The 22,166-nt window shown below is 47.6% G+C and overlaps 1 protein-coding gene across 1 annotated transcript; it reads left to right on the top strand.

Annotated features, from left to right (window-relative positions):
- The first annotated feature begins 102 nt into the window (after window positions 1–102).
- On the top strand, window positions 103–11,445 carry LOC142487615 (general transcription factor II-I repeat domain-containing protein 2-like). The gene is made up of 3 exons (XM_075587260.1): window positions 103–147; window positions 6,154–6,222; window positions 9,775–11,445. The coding sequence occupies exons 1-3, from the start codon at window positions 103–105 to the stop codon at window positions 11,443–11,445; spliced, it is 1,785 nt and encodes a 594-aa protein (XP_075443375.1).
- The last annotated feature ends 10,721 nt before the right edge of the window (window positions 11,446–22,166 follow it).

Raw genomic sequence — 22,166 nt, 5'->3', positions numbered from 1 at the left:
TACACACACATACACACACAATGTTTCAGGAAGGCGAGTTAGAAAAATCACAAAGCATTTACCCTTTAAACCGAGGCTCCACAACTGACGCCCACGGGCCGCATGGCCTTGAACGGGCTCTTAGACTCTCAGCTGCCCAAGCAACAAGTACGAAGTTAGCAAGAACAACGTACTATTTTTCACATTAAAACGTACTTCTGAGTAAAGGTAATGTAAACATGTATATGGTACAGATGTTATAACTACTTGTAAAATGTTGAAATATTATAATTTTCAAGTTTTTAAAATGTATCTAAAATTACAATACAAAAGGCTTGTGGCTCTTCTACTCCTAAATCTTTTTTGATTTGGCCCCTTTTGAGAACTGTGGGAAGAGCTCTGCCTTAAACCAATCATTGTAGTCCTAAGTGTGACTGCATTTTTAACCCTTTTCTCTGTGTTAAGCTGCCCGGGTAGAGTAACTTTTCATAAAGTATGATAAACATTTATAAAATCTTATAGATGTAACCCGGTCCCTCATGGTCCCCAGCAGGCATAGGGGCATGTGACACATGATGCCTGGGAGCCAATCGTGCGGCAGAGATCTTCTGCAGAGGCAGTTACATTCCGCGCGTTTAAACAAGGAAGGCAGTTGGAACATTGACTGGGGAAGTGTGTAGGTGCAGGGGTCTGTGACCCTCTGCACTAGGACAGAGACCCCCTAGGCCCCAGCTAGCCCCAACTCACCCTAGATTGTGGCTGCTCTAGGGAAGGCCCCATTAGTTAGGGACCCTGACTTTAGTGGTTAGCCAGATTAGGGCCACAGCTGCTTCTGGAGCATCTTGTTATCTGCAGTCTGGGACCAGACTGAAGAGAGGGAGCGAATATCACCGCAAGAGTCACTTCAGTGGGAGGTGTTCGGCCGGCGGAGGATAATCGCAGGATCGGCGGATCCCTTTACTTTTACTTGTCAGCGCGCCCGGGTGTGGACATACCCGGCAGGTACCTGTTCACCAAACGTGCACCAACACTACTGTACAGTAAGACTCTGATCACGTCTAGAAGGGAGGGTATCTTTTGGGGACACTCAGAGGGTGATGTGACTCCTGAAGAAGGGGGCGGGGCCACAAAGCTGGCTCAGCCAAATTTCTTATCAGATTAGCTAGCGTTATCAATGCCTGTGATCCATGACAAGCTGGCCCCAGTACACCTAACCACGGTGAAACCTCAAACCCTATTAGATATTAGATACTTTGGTTACATTTCCCATTTCTGATTCTGAAGCCTGCACTTTTTGAAGCTGCCCTGTAATTCTAGCGCCAGTTAACATGTTGAGGTGGCATCAGAGATCTGATACACAACTTTAAGAGGTTAAAGTTCAAATTGAAGCTAGTAATGTGCCAGATTGCTGCCCAAGAGCAAGCTGTTATTTCACGTCCAGCCTTGAGCTGATTGGAGCAAACACAACTATTTAAAGTAACATGCACTGCTGAAGCTTAGGAAGCATGCTATAGGTGAATGTTTATTAGGGGGGTTGGGGGGGCGGGATTGTTTGGCAAAGACTCTCTGCTATTGGCTTTGCTGGCACCAAGGTGTGTGTGTGTGTGTGTTAAAATTCAACTTAATGTGTTTTTCTTCCCCTGATTTTAAAATCTAAAAGTACGCTGGTAATGAGTGAATGATCTCTCCCATAGTAAATGGCAGCCACGTCCCCATCTCTTTCCGAACTGTGTGGATCACTTGATATTTACAACAATGTGTGGATTCAAATCTTTGCTGTGCTAAAAGTTGAGGGCATCTGCCTTCATTTGCGAGTGCAAACTGCTGACATCATTGAAACTCTTCTCAGATTCTTTCTCTTCCTTTGCATTTCTCAATCAGAGGCTAGGGTCTCGCTGATTGGCTCCCTGGCGCACCATGTGACAGCATCGCCGCACGGGAACACAATCCAGTTGTATACCTTGCTGGCTGATGCGTCACAACACGAAGAGGGCCAGGAAGCGAGGAGTCACCGGGGCCTGCTTGTAAGTAGGTAAGGGGCTGGTAAGAGGCACACACACCGCCGCCTGCAGCGGGGACCTAGCCTAAGGCTGAGTCCATGGTCAGCACTTAGGCGCTGACCTGTGCTGAGGCGCACTGACGCGTGTCAGTGAGCTCCTGCAGCTGCAATGAGAGCGGCTTTAGCAGGGGCTCGCGCAGGCGTGCGGAGGCATACCACTTAAATTATTTTTCGTTTTGGTGCTCACGGGATCGCAGGGCCGGTCACGTGAGCGGTTCGCCCAATGAGGGCGAACCAGCTCCGTGACATCACTGGCCCGCCCCCGGACGGCGCGCGAACTAAGGCCAGGGAAAGCACCCGCTTTAACAAGACAGTTAGCTCTTGGGCCCAGTAACATTGTATTAGTACATTATACTGTCTGTATTAAAACCCTTTTATGCGTTCTCCCCTTTCTGGGCATGCAATTAAGTAGGGGTTGTTGGTGTATGAGTTTTAAGGGGTGGGGGGTTGCGGAGGAACCATTGACAGAATGTGCCTAGGAGGTTGGGGTCCAGAGTTACTGGTGCCACCAATAAATGTACCCGGGAAACATGCCTGATTCTTGGATACATGTAGGTACATTGTCCCAGCAATACTTCCCCTTGAAAACGTATGTGCGACTCACCACTAGGGTATCCTGCTTCAGCACAGCTCAGAAAGCAGAATGAGGTACAGGGATAAATATGTATTCCTATAGCTGAGGGAATCCCTAGGTTAAGGGGGGTACCCCAGCTAGTGCCAAGGTGACCCACAAACAGTATATGGTTTGTGGGTGCACAACCATATATAAAGGTTGGGGGGACTCTAAGAGTCCAAACTGAGTCAGAGTGAAAGTGCGTGGGGAATAAGGCAGGCAGAAACAAAATGACAACAGTTTTTCCATTTCTATTCCCTGTATCCCAAGACCTTCACCTAGTGTCCCACATAGCTGTAAGGGTTCCCGAGACTGAGTGTCTTAAAGTATATTTTAATATGTTTCAATGTTCAGAACCCATGTCCAAACAGACAGCCCGTGCAAACCCATAGGCGCCAGTATGTCTGCTGAACATCGGAGTTCAAAGCAGCCAGAGGATGCCCAGAGGTGTGAACAGCGTTTGGTTAGCGGGAAAAGGCGTTGCACTAGGTATGGAGACCAATGGCAGTCCTCCGGGATGCCACTTGTTCTGCCAGATCTAGGGGCGACTGCCCAGCGGATGGCATTGTGATAGCTGGGGGGAGATGTGGCAGGCTTGCTCATGTCCTTTGGCTATTTCAAATTTTCTGCTAACCCCGCTTTTCTACCTGGCTTGGCTCTGATTGGCTGCTTAAGAAAGTTCCCACACGCTGATTGGCTGTCCGTCAGACTTCTATTTTATGAATGCGGCAGAGAATACTATAAGAAGCCAATAAGATGGTGTGTTCCCCTTGAGTTAGAGCCGAAAGAGCGCGGGAGGGCTTGTCAAAGATGCTTTGTTTGTAATAGCAAAGCAACTGGCTTCGATTTCAAGCCTGAAAAGCCTGCCTGCCAGAGACTAAGTCCTGACTTTTGCGCCCAAGTTCTCAGAATCGAACGTAGCGGTCGCAGCTGGGATTTTATGCCAATTTGAGTTCAAGGAGATTTGGGCTGACTCGCGATCAGGAGGGACCAAGTTCTTAGAAGAGAATGTAGCGGTGGCATATGGAATTTTATGCCGATTTGGGTTCCAGGAGATTCCGGGCTAAGTCCCGGTCAGGGTAAAACTCTCCCAAAGAGTTTCCTGCACCTAGGAAAGTCTCGTTTTCAACCCCAGCCCCAAAGTAAGTGTGTCTTTTCGCCTGTATTTTGTGTTTCACTGTGTGTAAGCGATATAAGAATAACTTGGTCTCCCATGACACCACCTTCAAAAGTTTCCCCCCAGATATCGAATGCAGGGACAACAGTGTGAACATACAGCTTCTAGAGCATTTTGGTGGCTGAAGTTAGGATGGAACCAAGCTTGGATTTCTTCAATAAATGTTTGTCATCTCACCAGAAACCGTCCCAAAATCACCAACATTTTGCTTCTGTTCTCCTTGGTGATTTTTGTCAAATTGAGCTACAGTCACCAAGAATATTACAACAAAATAACGTTCCAGATTCTGCAGCTCCAGGAAGAAATTGCACTAATCAAAGACAAAATCAGAGTGTCAGCATTGATAACAGACACCCTAAATGAGAACTTTGCCAAATGAAAGAAGGAAGAGGAAAACTTCATGGTGGATTCCATTTCTATCCACAAACAACATGAATTGAGCATAATATACCTGGAACCTCTCGGAACAACTATGTGAGGAGGTCAAGGAGGAATCTGAATGGAAGGAAACAACAGCCAGTATATGGGATGTTAGACATCCTTCTAAGGGTGCTCCATCGGAAACTAGAGATGGAAGAGCTCAAAATAGAGCTGCAAAAGGCATAGAGCACAATGACCAGCTGTGCCTAAGCAGAATGTGTTCTTGATCAATTGGATGCCATAGGGAGAGCGTCTGTGCAAAAGATGTTTAGGTGCCAAGAAAACTTCCTGGAGACCTTAGTTCAGAATTGGAACTTTACATTTACTCCAATTGGGGTAATCCTGAGTGCACGTCTTTATCGCTTCAGAGCACATGGAGCACCCTCTAAATTACCAACAATAGACTTTGCACAATTGCTAAAAGACTGATAGGGAAGCCCCTGCTGCTGCCTCAAACAAGTAATGGGTGAACGGTGCTTTGGGTGTATAAATGGAGGGAGTAGGGTAGAGATAGAACCCAAATACAGCACTCAGGTTCACGCTCTGTGTGATGAGTGAATGATTTAAAACATAACTTTATTTGCTGTACCAATTAGATAAAATAATGGGTATTAAAAACAGACGACCTGAAGGTAATCTGACCTTCAATACTTGAACCGTATAGGTTCAGGGTCTATGATAGCTGTGTGTTCCGTGATATTCAGGTTACACACTAAACAACAGTCCTTATAAGGATCTGAAGTGAAAAGCAATTCTTACAGGGTGGCTCTTGGGTAAGTATTGGGGTGCAAATCACTAATGGCAAAATAAAATGAACCGAATTAATAATAATGTATACTTGTAGTGGATAAACTGTGATTACATGAGATCTGAACAGTTCCAGCGTACAATGAGTCCCGGTAGAATAATTATCGCTTCAGAGCACATGGAGCACCCTCTAGATCAGCGGTGCGCAAAGTGGGGGGCGCGACCCCCAGGGGGGGCGGGAGATTGTGCTGGGGGGGCGCGGGCAGTTGCAGAGGCCCCGCGCTCTTCCCCCAGGCATTTAAATTAAATGCCGGGGGATCGCGTGAGGCCCCTGCAACTGTTTACTTACCGGGATTCAGCCGTCTGTGTTGCGTCGCCATGGCAACGCGGCGTCAATAGACGCCGCGGCACCATGTGACTTGACGCTGCGTGGGCGTGTGACGTCATCTGACGCGAATGAAGGTAGGCAGGGGGGCGCGAGAGCCGGGGGCAGAGTGACAGGGGGGCGCAGCACAAAAAGTTTGCGCTCCCCTGCTCTAGATTACGAACAATAGACTTTGCTCAATGGCTAAAAGTACTAGAATTTTAGGGTTATTTTGCAAAGCTGGAGGGCCCTGGTGTTTTAGTTAAGGAAACTTTACAATGTAAGGGCATTTTATTTGTGCAATAAAAATATATCAAATACAAAAGATGAAAAAAAGATTAAAAAAATAACCCTCCCTTCACGCAATTTTTCTGCTCTTGATCGTCTTCATACCCCTAACCAACCCTAAAAAGATATTTAAGCTAATTATAGCAGAGAGAGAGGATTCAGCAGCCAAGATGGATTCTTTTTGCTCATTCAGCGGTACCTGGGTACAGGAGTAAACAGGGAGGTAAAGTGCACCAACGGTCCACAGGTGTAGTGCTACTCCCTACACGTGGGTGGGACTGACTCATTGGGGGAGGACACCAGGGGTATTGGTGCCACGCACCCTAGGTACTTTGGGGGACACTCACCCTGTGTTGTTGTTATTATATTGTGTGTGTTATATTGTATGGTACCATTATATAGTTTTTCTATTGTTAGTAAACCAATTGTTATATACTGGTGTGTGTATCATTTCACTGTAAGTGGTTCTGAAAGGGGTTATCCCACTGTGCTGGGATCTCTCTCAGGTGGAGGCGCTGTACCGAGGAGAACGAGCGCTCACCCCAGGCTCCCAGCTGCAGAGGCACAGGCCACAGGTAACGGCAGCACACGTAGTTCTCTTAGACACGGGGAAAAGGGGCAACATACTGTATATAACACAACCATAAATATATGGTGTTATTGTAATGTATAATCTTCAGCCTGGGCAGGCACATTTACATAAAGGGTTAATGGGAAACCCCTCCTGCTGTGATTTCCATTGGAAGTTCGTTTGAATTGGTTCTAAGCTGCTGTGTTCTAAAACCCCAGAGTTCTGCTTCATCCGCTTGTAAAAGCCTCATTCTGTGTCAGCTGCTCCTCCAGTCAGCAGCAGGCAAGTCCTTCTCATGCTCACTAACTTGGGTCATAGATGTTGACCCCAGAGATACAGTAGGTCACTTTAATCTGTTATTCTTTAGCTGACTTTAATTCTGAGTCCATCTACAACATGGATACAGTATATGACTCACTAATGATGCCATGGCTTAGCTTGCGTCTAATGATGACCAGAGGAAGATGTGCGTCTGACACTGATATTGGCGGCACCACCTCTTAGGCTAAGGCCCCGCTCCCTCAGTTAGCGTGCCCGCACTGCAGACAGGCGGCGCGCTGACAGGCAATTGACCGCTACCTCCGGTCTGTAGGGAGCGGGAGATACAAATGTTCTGCCTCTCGCGCATCACCGCTCCCTCCTCACAAAAAAAAACCAGGACACACACACACACAGCTCCTTCCTTGCTCCCCTCCACTCACACACACACACACACACAGGCAAATACACACACGTGGGGGGGGGGGTGAATCGGAGCAAGGGGGAAATCGGAACGGGGATCGGGCAGATGGGGGTAATCGGAAGGGGGGTCGGGCAGAGGGGGGATCGGAACGGGGATCGGAGCTGAAGGGGGATATCGGAACGGGGGGAATCGGAGCAGAGGGGGGAATCGGATTGGCTGCTGGGATGCCACGTGACGCGACACAGGCCAAAACCACAAGCTCCTTGTAGCTCCGGCTGGCTGACGCGTCACAGCACGCAGTCAGCCACGCCGGAAGCAGCCAGCGGGGGCAACAAGAACGGGGGCAAGCAGCTGGTGGCCCGCGGCCGCCGGCCGCAGCGGGACCAAAACCTTATACTGGGATTATTTTATCCAAGGGCAGAGCCTCAAAGAGATCCCTAAGGCAGATGGAAGAGCGTAAAATAGAGCTGCAAAAGGCATAGAGCACAATGACCAGCTGTGCCTAAGCAGAATGTGTTCTTGATCAATTAGATGCCATAGGGAGAGCGTCTGTGCAAAAGATGTTTAGTTGCCAAGAAAACTTCCTGGAGACCTTCGTTCAGAATTGGAACTTTACATTTACTCCAATTGGGGTAATCCTGAGTGCACGTCTTTATCGCTTCAGAGCACATGGAGCACCCTCTAGATTACCAACAATAGACTTTGCTCAATGGCAAAAGTACTAGAATTATAGGGTCATTTTGAGTTCATCTACAACATGGATCCAGTATATGACTCACTAATTATGCCATGGCTTAGCTTGCGTCTAATGATGACCAGAGGAAGATGTGCGTCTGACATTGATATTGGCAGCACCACCTCTTATACTGGGATTATATTATCCAAGGGCAGAGCCTCAGAGATCTCTAAGGCAGCACTGTGAGATCAGCAACCAGCCATCACTCAGCATTCATTACACACATGATGATGGTCTTACATCAACGTGGGATACAACAGTGATTGAGTCCAAAGCTAGCATACCATCTTCAAAATTTTCCGCCAGAGACCGAATGCAGGTACAACAGTGTGAACATACAGCTTCTAGAGCATTTTGGTCGCTGAGGGTAGAATGGAACCAAGCTCGATTTCTTCAATAAATGTTTCTCATCTCACCAGAAACTGTCCCAAAATCACCAACATTTTGCTTCTATTCTCCTTGGTGATTTTTGTATAATTAAGCTACAGTCACCAAGAAGATTACAACAAAATAACGCTCCAGGTTCTGTAGCTCTAGGAAGAAATTGCACCAATCAAAGACATCGGAGTGTCAGCATTGATAACAGACACCCTAAATGAGAACTTTGTCAAATTAAAGAAGGAAGAGGAAATCTTCATGGTGGATTCCATTTCTATCCACAAACATGAATTGAGCATAATACATCTGGAAGCTCTCTCGGAACAACTATGTGAGGAGGTCAAGGGGGAATCGGAATGGAAGGAAACAACAGCCAGTATATGGGATGTTAGACATTCTTCTAAGGGTGCTCCATCTGAAACTAGAGATGGAAGAGCTCAAGATTATGCTCTATGCCAGGGCTGCACAACATACGGCCCGCGGGCCGCATGCGGCCTGCCGGGGCACGCCGTGCAGCCCGCGACGGCCCCCCTTCAATCCCCCTCCTCTCCTTCTCTGGTAAACTCTCGCGGCCGCATGCTGTCTGTGCCCTCTAGGAGCGCGCACCAGCAAACGCGCGCGCTTCATCTAATCCCCCTAACCCCCCTTCCCGGCTCCAGCAGGGGAACGCGCTGCAGCAGTCGCGCGACCAGGAACTTCCGGGTCTGTTACCAGAGCGCGCTTCCCCTGCTTCACCTCGCCACCAATTTTAAATAAGTTTTACTTGCCGCCATCGCCGCCATCCACCACCACCTCCTCTCCTCCTGTTGCCGCCGCCGCCGACAACAACGACTCTGTTGCCGCCGCCGACCACCTCTGCTACCGCCGACAATATCATCTGGTAGGTGTGTGGGGGGGGGGGGGGTATTCATTCATGCGGGGGGCTGCGGGATGCTGACTTGGGGGGGCTGCGGGATGCTGACTTGGGGGGTGTGGATGCTGGCTTGGGGGGGATGCTGGATGCTGGCTTGGGGGTTGTGGATGCTGACTTGGGGGGGGTGCTGGATGCCGATTTGGGGGGTGTGGATGCTGACTTGGGGGAGGGGGATGCTGGATGCTGACTTGGGAGTGTGGATGCTGACTTGGGGGAGGGGGATGCTGGATGCTGACTTGGGGGGGGGATGCTGACTTGGGGGGGGGATGCTGACTTGGGGGATGTGGATGCTGACTTGGGGGGTGTGGATGCTGACTTGGGGGGTGTGGATGCTGTCTTGGGGGTGTGGATGCTGGATGCTGATTTGGGGGCTGTGGATGCTGACTTGGGGGGTGTGGATGCTGACTTGGGGGGGATATACTGGATGCTGTCTTGGGGGGGGGATATGCTGGATGCAGACTTGGGGGGGGGGTGTGGATGCTGACTTGGGGGCTGCCGATATGGGTTGTGGGGCCTGCCGATATGGGTTGTGGGGCCTGCCGATATGGGCTGTGGGGCCTGCCGATATGGGTTGTGGGGGCAGCTGAAATGGGCTGTGACAGGCTTTTAAAAAAAGACATTTATAATTTTCTATATAATTCTGTTTGAAATTAGACTACATTGTGAAAATATTAATTATTATCATCATCAATTACTTTCCTATTTCCAACAACTACAGCTGCAAAGAGTGACAAGAAAAAAAGAAAGTTGTAATCGGAGAATAGATCTTTTAACCCTGAATGGACAAATAAATATTTTTTTTACTATGTTCCGAGACAAATTTCTGTGCCTTGTGTGTCGCGAAAAGGTAGCCGTTCCCAAGGAATACAATATTCGGTGCCACTTTGAGACTAAACATCCCGAAGTGGCCAGTTTGGACGCACATGAAAAGAAAATTAAAGCAGCACATTTTGTGAAACGTCTTGATGCAGAACAACAGATTTTCAAGAAAGTGAACACCGAGAGCGAGGCGGCCACCAAGGTCAGCTTTGAAATATCGAGGGAAATTGCTGCAGCTGGAAAAAGTTATTCTGAGGGTGACTTTATAAAGAAATGCATGCTGATTGCTGTTTCTGGGTTATGTCCAGAAAAGAAGGGAACATTTGAGAATGTCAGTCTATCACGCATGACTGTACAGAGGAGGATAGCGGACATTTCCACAAATCTTACCGATCAGTTGAAGCAGAAAGCCAGTGAGTTGTGCTTTTACTCTCTCGCAATGGACGAAAGTACAGATTTGAAGGACATGGCTCAACTTCTTATTTTTATTCGAGGTATTGATGGAAACTTTGACATTACTGAAGAGCTGGCTGGTATGTGCTCCATGACAGGCCGGACAACTGGAAAAGAAATATCCACTGAAGTTATAAAGTGCATGAATGATAAGTTGGGAATAGGTTATGAAAACTTGGTTGCCATTTGTACTGATGGTGCACCGACAATGTGTGGAAAACATGTTGGAGCGGTTACTCTTATTGAACAATTTATCGGTAGACAAATAACCAAACATCACTGTATTATACATCTTCAGGTTCTGTGTAGCAAAGTTTTGAAGTTTGATTATGTAATGTCAGTGGTAGTTTCTATTGTTAACTACCTCCGTTCTAGAGGACTGAAACATAGGACATTCCGAGCTTTTCTGGAAGAGGTAGACGCCGAGTGCAGCGACCTACTTTACCATATGGATGTGAGGTGGTTGAGTCGAGGACGAGTGCTCCAGCGTTTCGTTGCTTTGAAAGAGGAAGTTGTCCAATTCTTAGAACAAGAACCAAGAAAATTTCCTGAGCTTGAAGATGAGTCCTGGAATCATGATCTTTTCTTCTTTTGTGACATTACAACACATCTAAATAACCTCAACATTGAACATCAGGGAAAAAATAAGCTTATATTTCAACTGTATGCAGCAGTGAAGGCTTTCCAAGTGAAATTGAAGCTTTTCAGAAGTCAGCTGTTGAAAGGTGCAATGTGTCACTTTCCCACTTGTGCACAGCATATCCCTCAGCACAAGCACACCGAGCTGGGAGAAAAATATGCTATGCAAATTGGTGGTCTGATTGAAGAATTTGACAGAAGACTCACATTCTCTAACGAAGAAGATATTCAATTGAGGATGATTGAAGATCCCTTTTCAGTGGATCCAGCAGAATTGCTATTCCAGTTGCAGTTGAACATTATTGATCTTCAGTGTTCGACGGAGTACAGAAATAAGCACAGAGAAAGCAGTCTGCAGGAATTCTACAGGAGTATAGACCGTGAAAAGTATCCAAATCTTATTGACTCTGCAATGAAAACGTTCAGCATTTTTGGCAGTACCTACATTTGTGAGCAAACGTTCTCAATGATGAATTTGAACAAAAACAAACAACGTTCTTGTCTGACAAATGACAATTTGGAAGACATTTTGAAGACGTCTACTACAAATATGACCCCGGAATACAACAAACTTGTTGCTATAAAGAGGTGTAATACCTCTCATTAAGTTTCAGATGTTTAGGAAATTAGTTAATTTGAATTAAAGTATTTTAAATGTAATTTTGTTTCAAGTAAACATTGTTAATAAATGTGTTATTTTGAATAATAAATGGCTGTTTTACCCGTGCGGCGGACTCTGTTTTCCTTGTGAGGTGCAGGGGAGGGAGATTGATGGGAGGTGCGGGGGAGGGAGATTGATGGGAGGTGCAGGGGAGGGAGTTTGATGGGAGGTGCAGGGGAGGGAGTTTGATGGGAGGTGCAGGGGGGGAGAGTGATGGGAGGTGCAGGGGTGGAGAGTGATGGGAGGTGTAGGACGATGAGAGGTGCTGGAGGAGAAATGATGATGATGACAATGATGATTTTACCCGTGCAGCCCAATTTTTTTTTCCTTGGAGCAGTTCGGCCCTTCGCACTTTACGAGTTGGGCAGGCCTGCTCTATGCCTTTTGCAGCGCTATGGCCAGCTGTGCCTAAGCAGAATGTGTTCTTGATCAATTGGATGCCATAGGGAGAGCGTCTGTGCAAAAGATGTTTAGGTGCCAAGAAAACTTCCTGGAGACCTTCGTTCAGAATTGGAACTTTACATTTACTCCAATTGGGGTAATCCTGAGTGCACGTCTTTATCGCTTCAGAGCACATGGAGCACCCTCTAGATTTCCAACAATAGACTTTGCTAAAGGCTAAAATTACTAGAATTTTAGGGTAATTTTGCAAAGCTGAAGGGCCCTGGTGTTTTCGTTAAGGAAACTTTACTCTGTAAGGGCATTATGTTTGTGCAACAAAAATATATCAAAAACAATAGATGAAAAAAAATGATATATAAAATAACCCCCCCTTCACGCAATCTTTCTGCTCTTGATCTTCTTCAGACCCCTAACCTACCCTAAAAAGATATGAAAGCTAATCAAACTTAGTACAGAGAATCAGTAGGCCCTTATAAAAAAAACAAATGTATTGCTTGGCTTTAATTGTAAGATTTGATGTTAGAATGTTATGTTTCTAGATGTAGCCGGGTCCCCCTTTGCTCGGCGACCTCCCCCTCGTTACCTCCGCGCCGAGAGCGATGGCGAGTGCTGCCGGTGCCAAGCGGCAGACCCGCCGGAGTTTCTGGAGGGTGGGGGCCGAGCAGGGAGCGCTCCGGTGCGTTGGAGACTCTGCGGCGGCCCGACAATGCAGGGCGCCGCCATATTGTCCTTCGCGAATGTGCAGTGTGGGAGGTAGAGGCGGCGGTCACTAGAGTGCTTGCGCATGCGCAGTGATCGCGCGGGCAGCCTAGCCAACCAGAGGAGGGCTCTAAGCAGGGACTACATGTCCCATGAGCCTCAAGAGCGCCCCACATGACCCCAGGGAGCCAATAGGGCTACAGTATCTCCCTGCTCAGAAATAGATACATTTCGCGGGGTTTGGAAGCACGTTAGTCGGCGCCAGGAGAGGCTAGGGGAAGGAGGTGAGGGTGCAGGAGTCAGTGACTCACTGCACTAGGCCAGCAGCTCCCTAGGCCCCAGTTAGCCCTGAGCCACCCAGTAGGTTGTGTTGATTCAGGGACAGGCCCCAGATTAGGGACCCTGCCCCTTACTATTACAAGTGCTAGTTAGGGACACAGCGGACGCTGCGCTTCCCATCTAGAGGCTTGGTATCAAGCCTCCTCCGCAGAGAGAGAGCGGACTGTACCAAGGGTGGACCGCCCTGACCGAGCATCTCCCAGGAGGAACCGGACATTGCTAGGAAGGTCGTCTAATCCTTTGTGAAGACCCTTTAACGCCCAGGTGCCATCGCACTGGGCAGGTAACGTTACGCACGTGCACACACGAGTACTCGCACATAGTGGCAGCGCTGACTACGGGACAAGGGGGGTTATTCTGTGGACACGGTGTGGGGGTACACGGTGGTGGGTGTGGGGATTACGTTATATCCTAATGCAGTGCTAACATTGAATGTGATTAGTATAAGTTATGCGCATATATGCAGTAAAGCCTGTCCTGTTTTACAACTGTGTGCTTACCGTGATTGTTTCCTGTGAGGGCCTCCTCCCACTCCGTTGGGATCCCTCCCAGGTGGAGGCGTTGCCCCACGAGATTGTTATATGTATGTACCCCAGGCTCCCCGAGCGGAGGCTTAGGCTCCTGAGCCATACAGGTATACACAGCAGTAGTAGCGTCTGTATTCACAGGGAATACCCGTTACATATATATTGTACATGTTAATAAAAACAATAAAAAGAGGACTTCAAGTATGGCGCTAGAGGGTGAAGTCACATCCCCCTGACCTCCTGCAGCCCCACTGCTCCTACACAGATCAGCAGCTTAAACAACCAGAACAAATGATTTAAGTCAATAGATAAACACTCACTGAATGATCCTGTGCACAGCAAAAAGCAGACAGACTTTGCATGCTCCTGTGAGGGGGAGATACATGTGCAGGCAGTCTCTGCAGAGACAGCAGGCTGAATATAACTCCTCACAGTTTCAATCCAGCTGAACAGAGGGGGAAAAGATCCACAGCAAGACAGTAACTTGAAAAGTAAAGAGAACCATTCATATGGAGAAATTTCTCTCCAGACAGACACAGCTGTCCCCCAAATATCAGCAAAAGCAGGCGAGAGCAGGGAGAAAGTCAGAGCACACCAAGATGGCTTCCAAGCACATGGAGGAGCAGCATGCACACCCAGAGGAATCAGAGGTGTCTCAGGAGGCAGAACCCCCCCTAGGATTATGGTGAGTTAGCCAGGGCTGTAGCAAAAGTATTGATGCCTGCTTTAAATGAACATTATGAAAAATTGCAAAAATCCCTAGATGATCTTAAAGGGAAAATAACCCTGCACAACACCAGGATGGGGGAAGTTGAATCTAGAGTGGGGGTCCTAGAGGATGTACCCTCAGAAATGCAGCAGGACTTTCAAACTCTTAAAAAAAAAAAAAAAACTTTAGAAGACCCTGGGAAACAGGTCATGCAGAAATAATATAAGATTAATAGGAGTCCCTGAAGATGTGAAACCCTCTCAATTGCAGGATTTCTGCACAAAATGGCTGCCTGAATCTCTGGGACTACCACATGATCACACTAACATCAAAGTGGAAAGGGCTCATAGACTTGGTCCGATTAGGTAGAACCAGGAAGGTAGGCCACGAGCAGTAATCACAAAGTTTCTGGACTTTAATGAAAAATCAACAATATTAAGAGCCTATAAGAATTCGGGTGGCCTTAATTATAAGGGAAAAAAATCCTAATCTTTCAGGACTATTCTGCTGCAGTATCAAATAAAAGACGGGAGTTCAGTAACGTTTGCAGTATGCTATATAAGCAAAATAAAACATTTTCCCTGGGATATCCTGCCACCTTAAGAGTCTTCATACATGGAGGGGCCAAAATATTTTCAGAAGCAGAAGCAGCAGAGCGTTTTATCCATCAGCATGCTGCAGAACTGGAGGACAGAACCTCAGAAAGGAGACAGAGATACAGCATGGAGGAAAATAGCGCAGCCAAGAAAAAAGGTTCCCCTGCAAGATCCCCGCACCGCTGAGATGGGCCTGTCTCCACGGAAATAAGTATTGCACTCATAAAGGGACTAATGTGATCTGGTTACAGAGAGATGGTACATGCATAAAATTATGTGAATGTTGGGAGAAAAGGTGTTTATACAAGGATTGTTGAATTAGCGATATTAAGTTGATAAAGTTCAAAAGCAATGGAGGGGTTATATTGCTAGGAGAACATTATAATATGTCTTTTAAAAAAAAAAATCTCAAAAAAATAAATAAACGTTGTTGACTAATTGGTTACAGTACATGTTACAAAAAAAAAAAGTTAAGAAAACCTGTATTGAAAAATATAAATTAGAGTGGTGGAGTAAAAGGAGGAGGAAGCAGCGGTGAGCTGGGATGAGGCTAAAATGTCACTTCTGGAAAAAAATTTATCTATATGTGTTTTATGGTTTATTTTTAAAATTCTGAGTTATATATGTATTATTTGAAATGTTTTTCACTGGTCGAATATATTGTGATAGAGAAAAAGGAAAACATGCAATCACGGTAAAGTAAGGTTCTTTAAGTCATATACATTACTAGCTGAGAGACCCGGCGTTGCCCGGGATGTAAATGCGTAATAGGTAGTATTATTTATAAATGGTGGAACAATAGGTGACTATTTGTTGGAAAGGTTGGATAATAATATTGAAAAGAAAGATGGAAGAAAATGTAATACGATGTTGTATAAAAATGGTTTATTGTAACCACACCACAGTACAATGTATATTTTGGTGGCATAAGTGATGTAAAAATCTGAGTCGTGTGTCCTGCTAGGGTGTGAGGCGGCGGGTGGCGCGTGGGTTGTGAGTGCTGTCTGTGAGTGGGGGTCCTGCAAGGGTGTGAGGCGGCGGCTGGCGCGTGGGTTGTGAGTGCTGTCTGTGAGTGGGGGTCCTGCTAGGGTGTGAGGCGGTGGGTCAGTGATGTCGGTGCGTAGGGGCGGGAGGCAGCAGGTGTGTGTGGCGGCAGGTATGTGTCGAGTGTGGCGGGTGTCTGTTGAGTGCGTGCAGCGGCTGTGAGGCGGTGGGTGAAAGGCAGAGGCGGCCGGAGTAAGGGCGGGTGAAAGGCAGAGGCGGGGGTGGGGAGGCGGTAAGGCGGGCATGAAGGCGAAGGGCGGCGGGAAGGGGAGGAGGGGGTGGAGGAGGGGGGCAAGGGGTGGAGGAGGGGGGCAAGGGGTGGAGGAGGGGGGCAAGGGGTGGAGGAGGGGGGCAAGGGGTGGAGGAGGGGGGAAGGGTTAGAGGAGGGGGGGGGAAGGGTTAGAGGAGGGGGGTGAAGGGTTATAGGAGGGGGGTGAAGGGTTAGAGGAGGGGGGGGAAGGGTTAGAGGAGGGGGGGAAGGGTTAGAGGAGGGGGGGAAGGGTTAGAGGAGGGGGGGAAGGGTTAGAGGAGGGGGTGGAAGTGTGGGAGGGGGTGGGAGGGGAAAGGGGAAAAAGAGGTGGAGGGGGGGGGGGGGGAAGAGGAGCGGAGGGGGGGTGGAAAGGGGAGCGGAGGGGGGGTGAAGGGGAGCGGAGGGGAAAGGGGAAGGGGAGCGGAGGGGGGAAGGGGAGCGGGGGGGGAAGGGGAGAAGTGGTGGGAAGGGGGAGGAGGGGGGAGGTGGTGGAAAGGGGGAGAAGGGGGGAGGTGGTGGAAAGGGGGAGAAGGGGGGAGGTGGTGGGAAGGGGGAGAAGGGGGGAGGTGGTGGGAAGGGGGGAGGTGGTGGGAAGGTGGTGGAAAGGGAGAGAAGGGGGGGGAGGCGGTGGGAAGGGGGGGGAGGCGGTGGGAAGGGGGGGGAGGCGGTGGGAAGGGGGGGAGGCAGTGGGAAGGGGGGGGAGGCAGTGGGAAGGGGGGGGGAGGCGGTGGGAAGGGGGGGGAGGCGGTGGGAAGGGGGGGTGGAGGGGAGGTGAAGGGAGGGGTGGAGGGGAGGTGAAGGTGGGGGGGTGGAGGGGAGGTGAAGGTGGGGGGTGGAGGGGAGGTGAAGGGGGGGTGGAGGGGAGGTGAAGGGGGGGTGGAGGGGAGGTGAAGGGGGGGAGTGGAAGGGAGGTGAAGGGGGGAGGTGAAGGGGGGGGTGGAAGGGAGGTGAAGGGGGGGTGGAAGGGAGGTGAAGGGGGGGGGTGGAGGGGAGGTGAAGGGGGGGGGGTGGAGGGGAGGTGAAGGGGGGGGTGGAGGGGGGGAGGTAAATGGGGAGGTGAAGGGGGGTGGAAGGGAGAAGTGGAGTGAGGGGAGGTGAAAGGGGGTGAGGGGAGGTGATGGGGGGTGAGGGGAGGTGAAGGCCGCTCACTCACCCGTCCGGCAGGTCCCACGTGGATCTGAGGAGTGTTGTGGCCGCTCTCCCGCTGTGTCCCGGGCGCTCGCTCGCTCCCCCGCTGACTGTAGCGGCGCCGGGGGGTGGGGGGTATCGGGGAGACACTGACACTGGAGGGGAGGGGGGGGGGTGGAGGCGAGGTGAAGGGGGGGTGGAGGGGAGGTGAAGGCCGCTCACTCACCCATCCGGCAGGTCCCACGTGGATCTGAGGCGGGAGGCAGCGTGTTGTGGCCGCTCCCCCGCTGTGTCCCGGGCGCCGCCATCTTGGGCACTCGGCTGCCGCGAGGCAGCCTGCCTGGCCACTGGCTGTTCCCCCGCCGGGGAGGGGTGAGTTGTAGCGCCGGAGAGGGGGGGGCATGTATATGTGTGGGGGGGGGGAGAGGTGGGAGATATAGAGGGGGGGTCTCGCACGGCCGCTGACACTGGGTGGGGGGGGGGCGCTGAAGGGGTAATAATAGTGTGTGTGTCCCGCTGACTGTAGCGGCGCCGGGGGAGGGGGGGGGGTCGGGGTGAAAGCGCGGGAGACACGGGGAGAGGAGGAGGTGCGCGCGGGTGCTGCTAACACTGTGAGCCCCGCTAATGTATGTAACTGTGTGTGTGTGTGTGTGTGTGTGTGTGTGTGTGTGTCACTGTGTGTGTGTCTGTCACTGTGTCCCTGTGTGTCCGTGTGTGTCCGTGTGTGTGTGTGTGTGTGTGTGTGTGTGTGTGTGTGTGTGTGTGTGTGTCCCTGTGTGTCCTTTGGCCCGTCACTCCGCCTCAGGCCAATGAGAGGTGTGCGGGGGCGGGCGGGCCAAGGGACCAATGAGATTTCCCCTAGGGACACCGGACATCCAGGCAGGCAAACATACAGTGCTTTCACTAATATAGTATAAGATGTAAAGGCGTGCTAGACAATGTCGGTTTAACTAACCAATGACGAGACTGGTTTCATGGAATGTTAAGGGTATTAACTCCCCAATTAAAAGGAACAAAATATTAAAGCATCTTAAGCGCTTAAAAAGCAGATATAGCACTTATTCAGGAAACACATCTAAACAGGGAGGAGAGTAAGAAACTCCAGAGTAACTGGGTAGGTGAATGCGTATTCTCTCCAGCAGTGGGAAAGAAAGGGGGGGGGGGGGGGTAGCGATTCTGATAAGGAAAACACTACCATATGAGCTGATATCAACTTGGAGTGACATAGAGGGGTGGTACAGTGTGTTCTCAAAATCCACAATATGGATATATGTGTATATATAATATTTATGGCCCGAATGAGCAGAGCCAACCTTTCTTCCAGAGTGTAACTGATAAATTGTTGAAAGTAAGAGGAGGTAGTAACCTAATTGTGGGCGGTGATTTTAACGCTGTCAGTGATCCATTTTTAGATAAATCTTATCTTAATCAGAAAAAAGTTAAATCAAGATCTGCATAGAGAAGCATAGGGCCGTTACAAGAAACATTGGGTTTGTTAGACTGCTGGAGGCTATTTAACCCCACTGAGAGAATATACCTTTTTCTCTCATCCGCATTTCTCAAGAATAGACTATATTCTAACAAGCGACCATATGATGGACAAGGTGTCCGCAGTGGCGATTGAAGATATAATCATATCAAACCACACACCAGTATGGTTCGAGATGAATTTAGGGAACACAAAAATTGAATCAAGAGATTTCCATCTTATCTTCATAATAATGAGGAGTTTAAAGCTTTCTTCCTCAATAGCTGGTACTATTTCCAGGAAACAAACGCTATACACCAAAATGTGGGGAAATTGTATTGGGAAACCGCTAAAGCGGTAATGAGGGGCAAGATTCTAACATACGTGAACAAACGTAGGAAAGAAACAGAATCAGAATACATTAAATCTAGCAAGGAACCAAACAAAATCCCAACCCAGAAAACAGGGACGAATATATGGAAGCAAAGAATGTATGTGAAATATAACTACACAGAAAGGAACAAAAAAAGCTCCAATTTAGAGACCTTAACCTTTATAAGTATGGTAACAAAGCAGGTACATTTTTAGGAAATCTAGTTAGACGAGCTACAGTACACAGCCAAAACACATACTTAGGATGCGTAAAGCTTCAGGTGAACTAACATCAGCTCCTGAAGAAATATGTACAGTGTTTAGGGACTTTTATAAAAGTCTGTATACTACCAGTAAGCAGGATGATGTAGCTCAAAACAAGTTTTTACAGGGATTAAAGTTCCCAAAAATAACGAATGAAGAGCAACAAGAACTTAATGCTCCAATTACTATTGGGAAGAAATAGAGGCTGTCGTAAAGAAACTTAAAAATGGGAAGGCACCAGGGCCTGATGGCTTTACAGCCAAATTCTATAAGATCTTGGAACCAGAAGTAGGACTACCCCTGCAAAACACCTTCAAAGAGATAGTAGACAGAGGGAAATATTTAGAGACCGGGAAAACAGCATTCATCAGAATTTTACATAAAGAAGGTAAAGACCCTCTTGTGTCAGGTTCATATCGACCCATATCCTTAGTAAATCTGGATGTAAAAATTCTCTCAAAAATTCTGGCAGAGAGGCTGGCCGCAGTATTACCAGGTCTGATCCATAAAGATCAGACAGGGTTTGTAAAGGGTAGATCTTCAGTGAAGAACGTAAGAAAAGTATAATAGGAATAATGTAATTATTTCGGTAGACGCAGAAAAAGCCTTTGATAATGTTAGATGGGATTTTTTATTTGATATACTTCAAAGAATGGGAATATCGGGCATGTTTCTTAACATGATTAGAACTATGTATGAGGGTCCAAAGGCATGGATCATGGCAACGGGAATACTCTCCGAGAAATTCAATTTATACAGAGGAACAAGGCATGGGTGTCCCTTATCGCCATTGCTATTCAACATTTCAATGGAACCATTAGCTATGTTCCTTAGGGACATTGCAGACTATAAAGGCATTGAAATGGGAAAAAAGGAAGTGAAGTTGGCTCTTTTTGCGGATGACCTTCTGATGTTTGTCTCTAATCCGGAAACAGCGGTTAAAAAAATATGAGACACAAAGAATATGGAAAAGTATGGGGTTTACAGTTAATGCCTCCAAAACTGAGATTCTAGTGCTGTCTCGCAACAATAACGTTAGGTGGGAGGAAGACATCCCTTTTAAAAAGACAAGACAGCCAATCAAATACATGGGGGTTAATATAGACCCCGACCTAGAAAAATTGTACGCAAGCAATTTTAAATCAATCCTTACCAAAGGATTAAAGAGCTGGCAAGCTGGCAAGGCCTCCCATTGAACTTAGTGGGTAGATGCCAACTCGTTAAGATGATCAACTTCGCTAGGATTATATACCCATTGTAGATGCTGCCTATCCTGGTTCGCCATGAAGACATAAAATTGATTAATAGTGCAATAAATACATTTATATAGAACAAAGGCAGAAATAGAATTGCAATGTCAAAACTATTTCTCCCAAAGGAACTTGGTGGAGTGAGTTTACCTGACATTAGAAAATACAATTTGGCATGCATAGCCAAGCATATGAGAGACTGGCTAATAGACAAAGAAATATATCCCTGTACGAAACTTGAGGAACAAATGGTGCTCCCAATTACGCTGAAAGAGATCCTACACACGACTTGGGGAAATATACCTTTAGTAATTAGAGGGAATCCACTGATAAAAGATACATGGGTCACATGGAAGACACTAAGAAAAAAGTGTGGGATGTCCTACAAAATATCTAAATTTCTGCCTATACAAGGTAACATGACATTTGAGCTGTGTTACAGTGAAGAAAAGGCGCTAACTCTACTAGTGATCACTAACAGTGAATAGGGAATAAATCAAAATCTAGTGATACAAAAAACATACTATAGTGCACACGTGATAAATGACGTGAATAAATGGATCAAAACCCCCCTGCTCAAACCCAGCTGGTAGGGACTGGTTCCACTGGTCCCTCAATTCGTGTAGATTCGTTAGAAATCCAGGGGGAGCATGGAAGGGAGATAAAACAAAATATATTCTAAGTGTAGACCGTATGGTACTATATGGGTCAATACAGTGAAGTATCTTGGCTCGTATGTGTAGCCTACTCACAAGAAGTAGATAAAATACGGGCAATGTATCACAGTGGTCTTTGCAGGAAGGACCTCTTGATTCTTGATATGGTGTGGACCCCCAGTCTCAGCAGGACAGCAGTTGATATGTGGGAGAAAGAGTATCCATAGTGCAGACCAGTCTTATAAAAACATAACTTTTATGGAATTTAAAAATGAACACTTACAATAAAAAACAATCAAATCAGGCATGAATCATTGTGATTCATGCCTGATTTGATTGTTTTTTATTGTAAGTGTTCATTTTTAAATTCCATAAAAGTTATGTTTTTATAAGACTGGTCTGCACTATGGATACTCTTTCTCCCACATATCAACTGCTGTCCTGCTGAGACTGGGGGTCCACACCATATCAAGAATCAAGAGGTCCTTCCTGCAAAGACCACTGTGATACATTGCCCGTATTTTATCTACATCTTGTGAGTAGGCTACACATACGAGCCAAGACACAACATGACATTTGAACCAGGTCGATCTTAAAATATGTTTAAGACGTGGGAAACCAAGGGAATCAAACATATAGGGCAGCTGGTAGATACAGAACGGGAACACTTTATGTCATTTGAAGAGCTCAGAGTTAAGAAGGAATTCCCACAATCTCACTACTTCCCCTACAAGTTGATCATACTGTACGTTACTCTAAGAGCCCAGAGAACCATAAGAAAGAGATATTAGAAAACAACATTTTTGATAGCTACTTTAGGACTGAAAATAATATTACATATTCGATCTCTTAATTATATGATTGGATCCGAGATAAAGACCTTGGCAAGCAATTGCAAAAAGTGGCAGCTAAGTGGAACAAGGACTTCCCAGAAATAACTGAGATTGACTCTTTGCTGGTAGG

Source organism: Ascaphus truei, chromosome 1, assembly GCF_040206685.1.
Source record: "Ascaphus truei isolate aAscTru1 chromosome 1, aAscTru1.hap1, whole genome shotgun sequence".
NCBI lineage: Eukaryota > Metazoa > Chordata > Amphibia > Anura > Ascaphidae > Ascaphus > Ascaphus truei.
This window is presented reverse-complemented; position numbering and strand designations above follow the sequence as displayed.

Bases quoted from the DNA above. Each gene is read 5' to 3' on its own strand.
- LOC142487615 (XM_075587260.1), top strand. From the start codon at position 103: ATGGCCTTGAACGGGCTCTTAGACTCTCAGCTGCCCAAGCAACAA. The intron at 148-6,153 runs GTACGAAGTTAG...GATCTCTCTCAG, and splicing joins CTCAGCTGCCCAAGCAACAA to GTGGAGGCGCTGTACCGAGG. The intron at 6,223-9,774 runs GTAACGGCAGCA...TGTCGCGAAAAG, and splicing joins TGCAGAGGCACAGGCCACAG to GTAGCCGTTCCCAAGGAATA.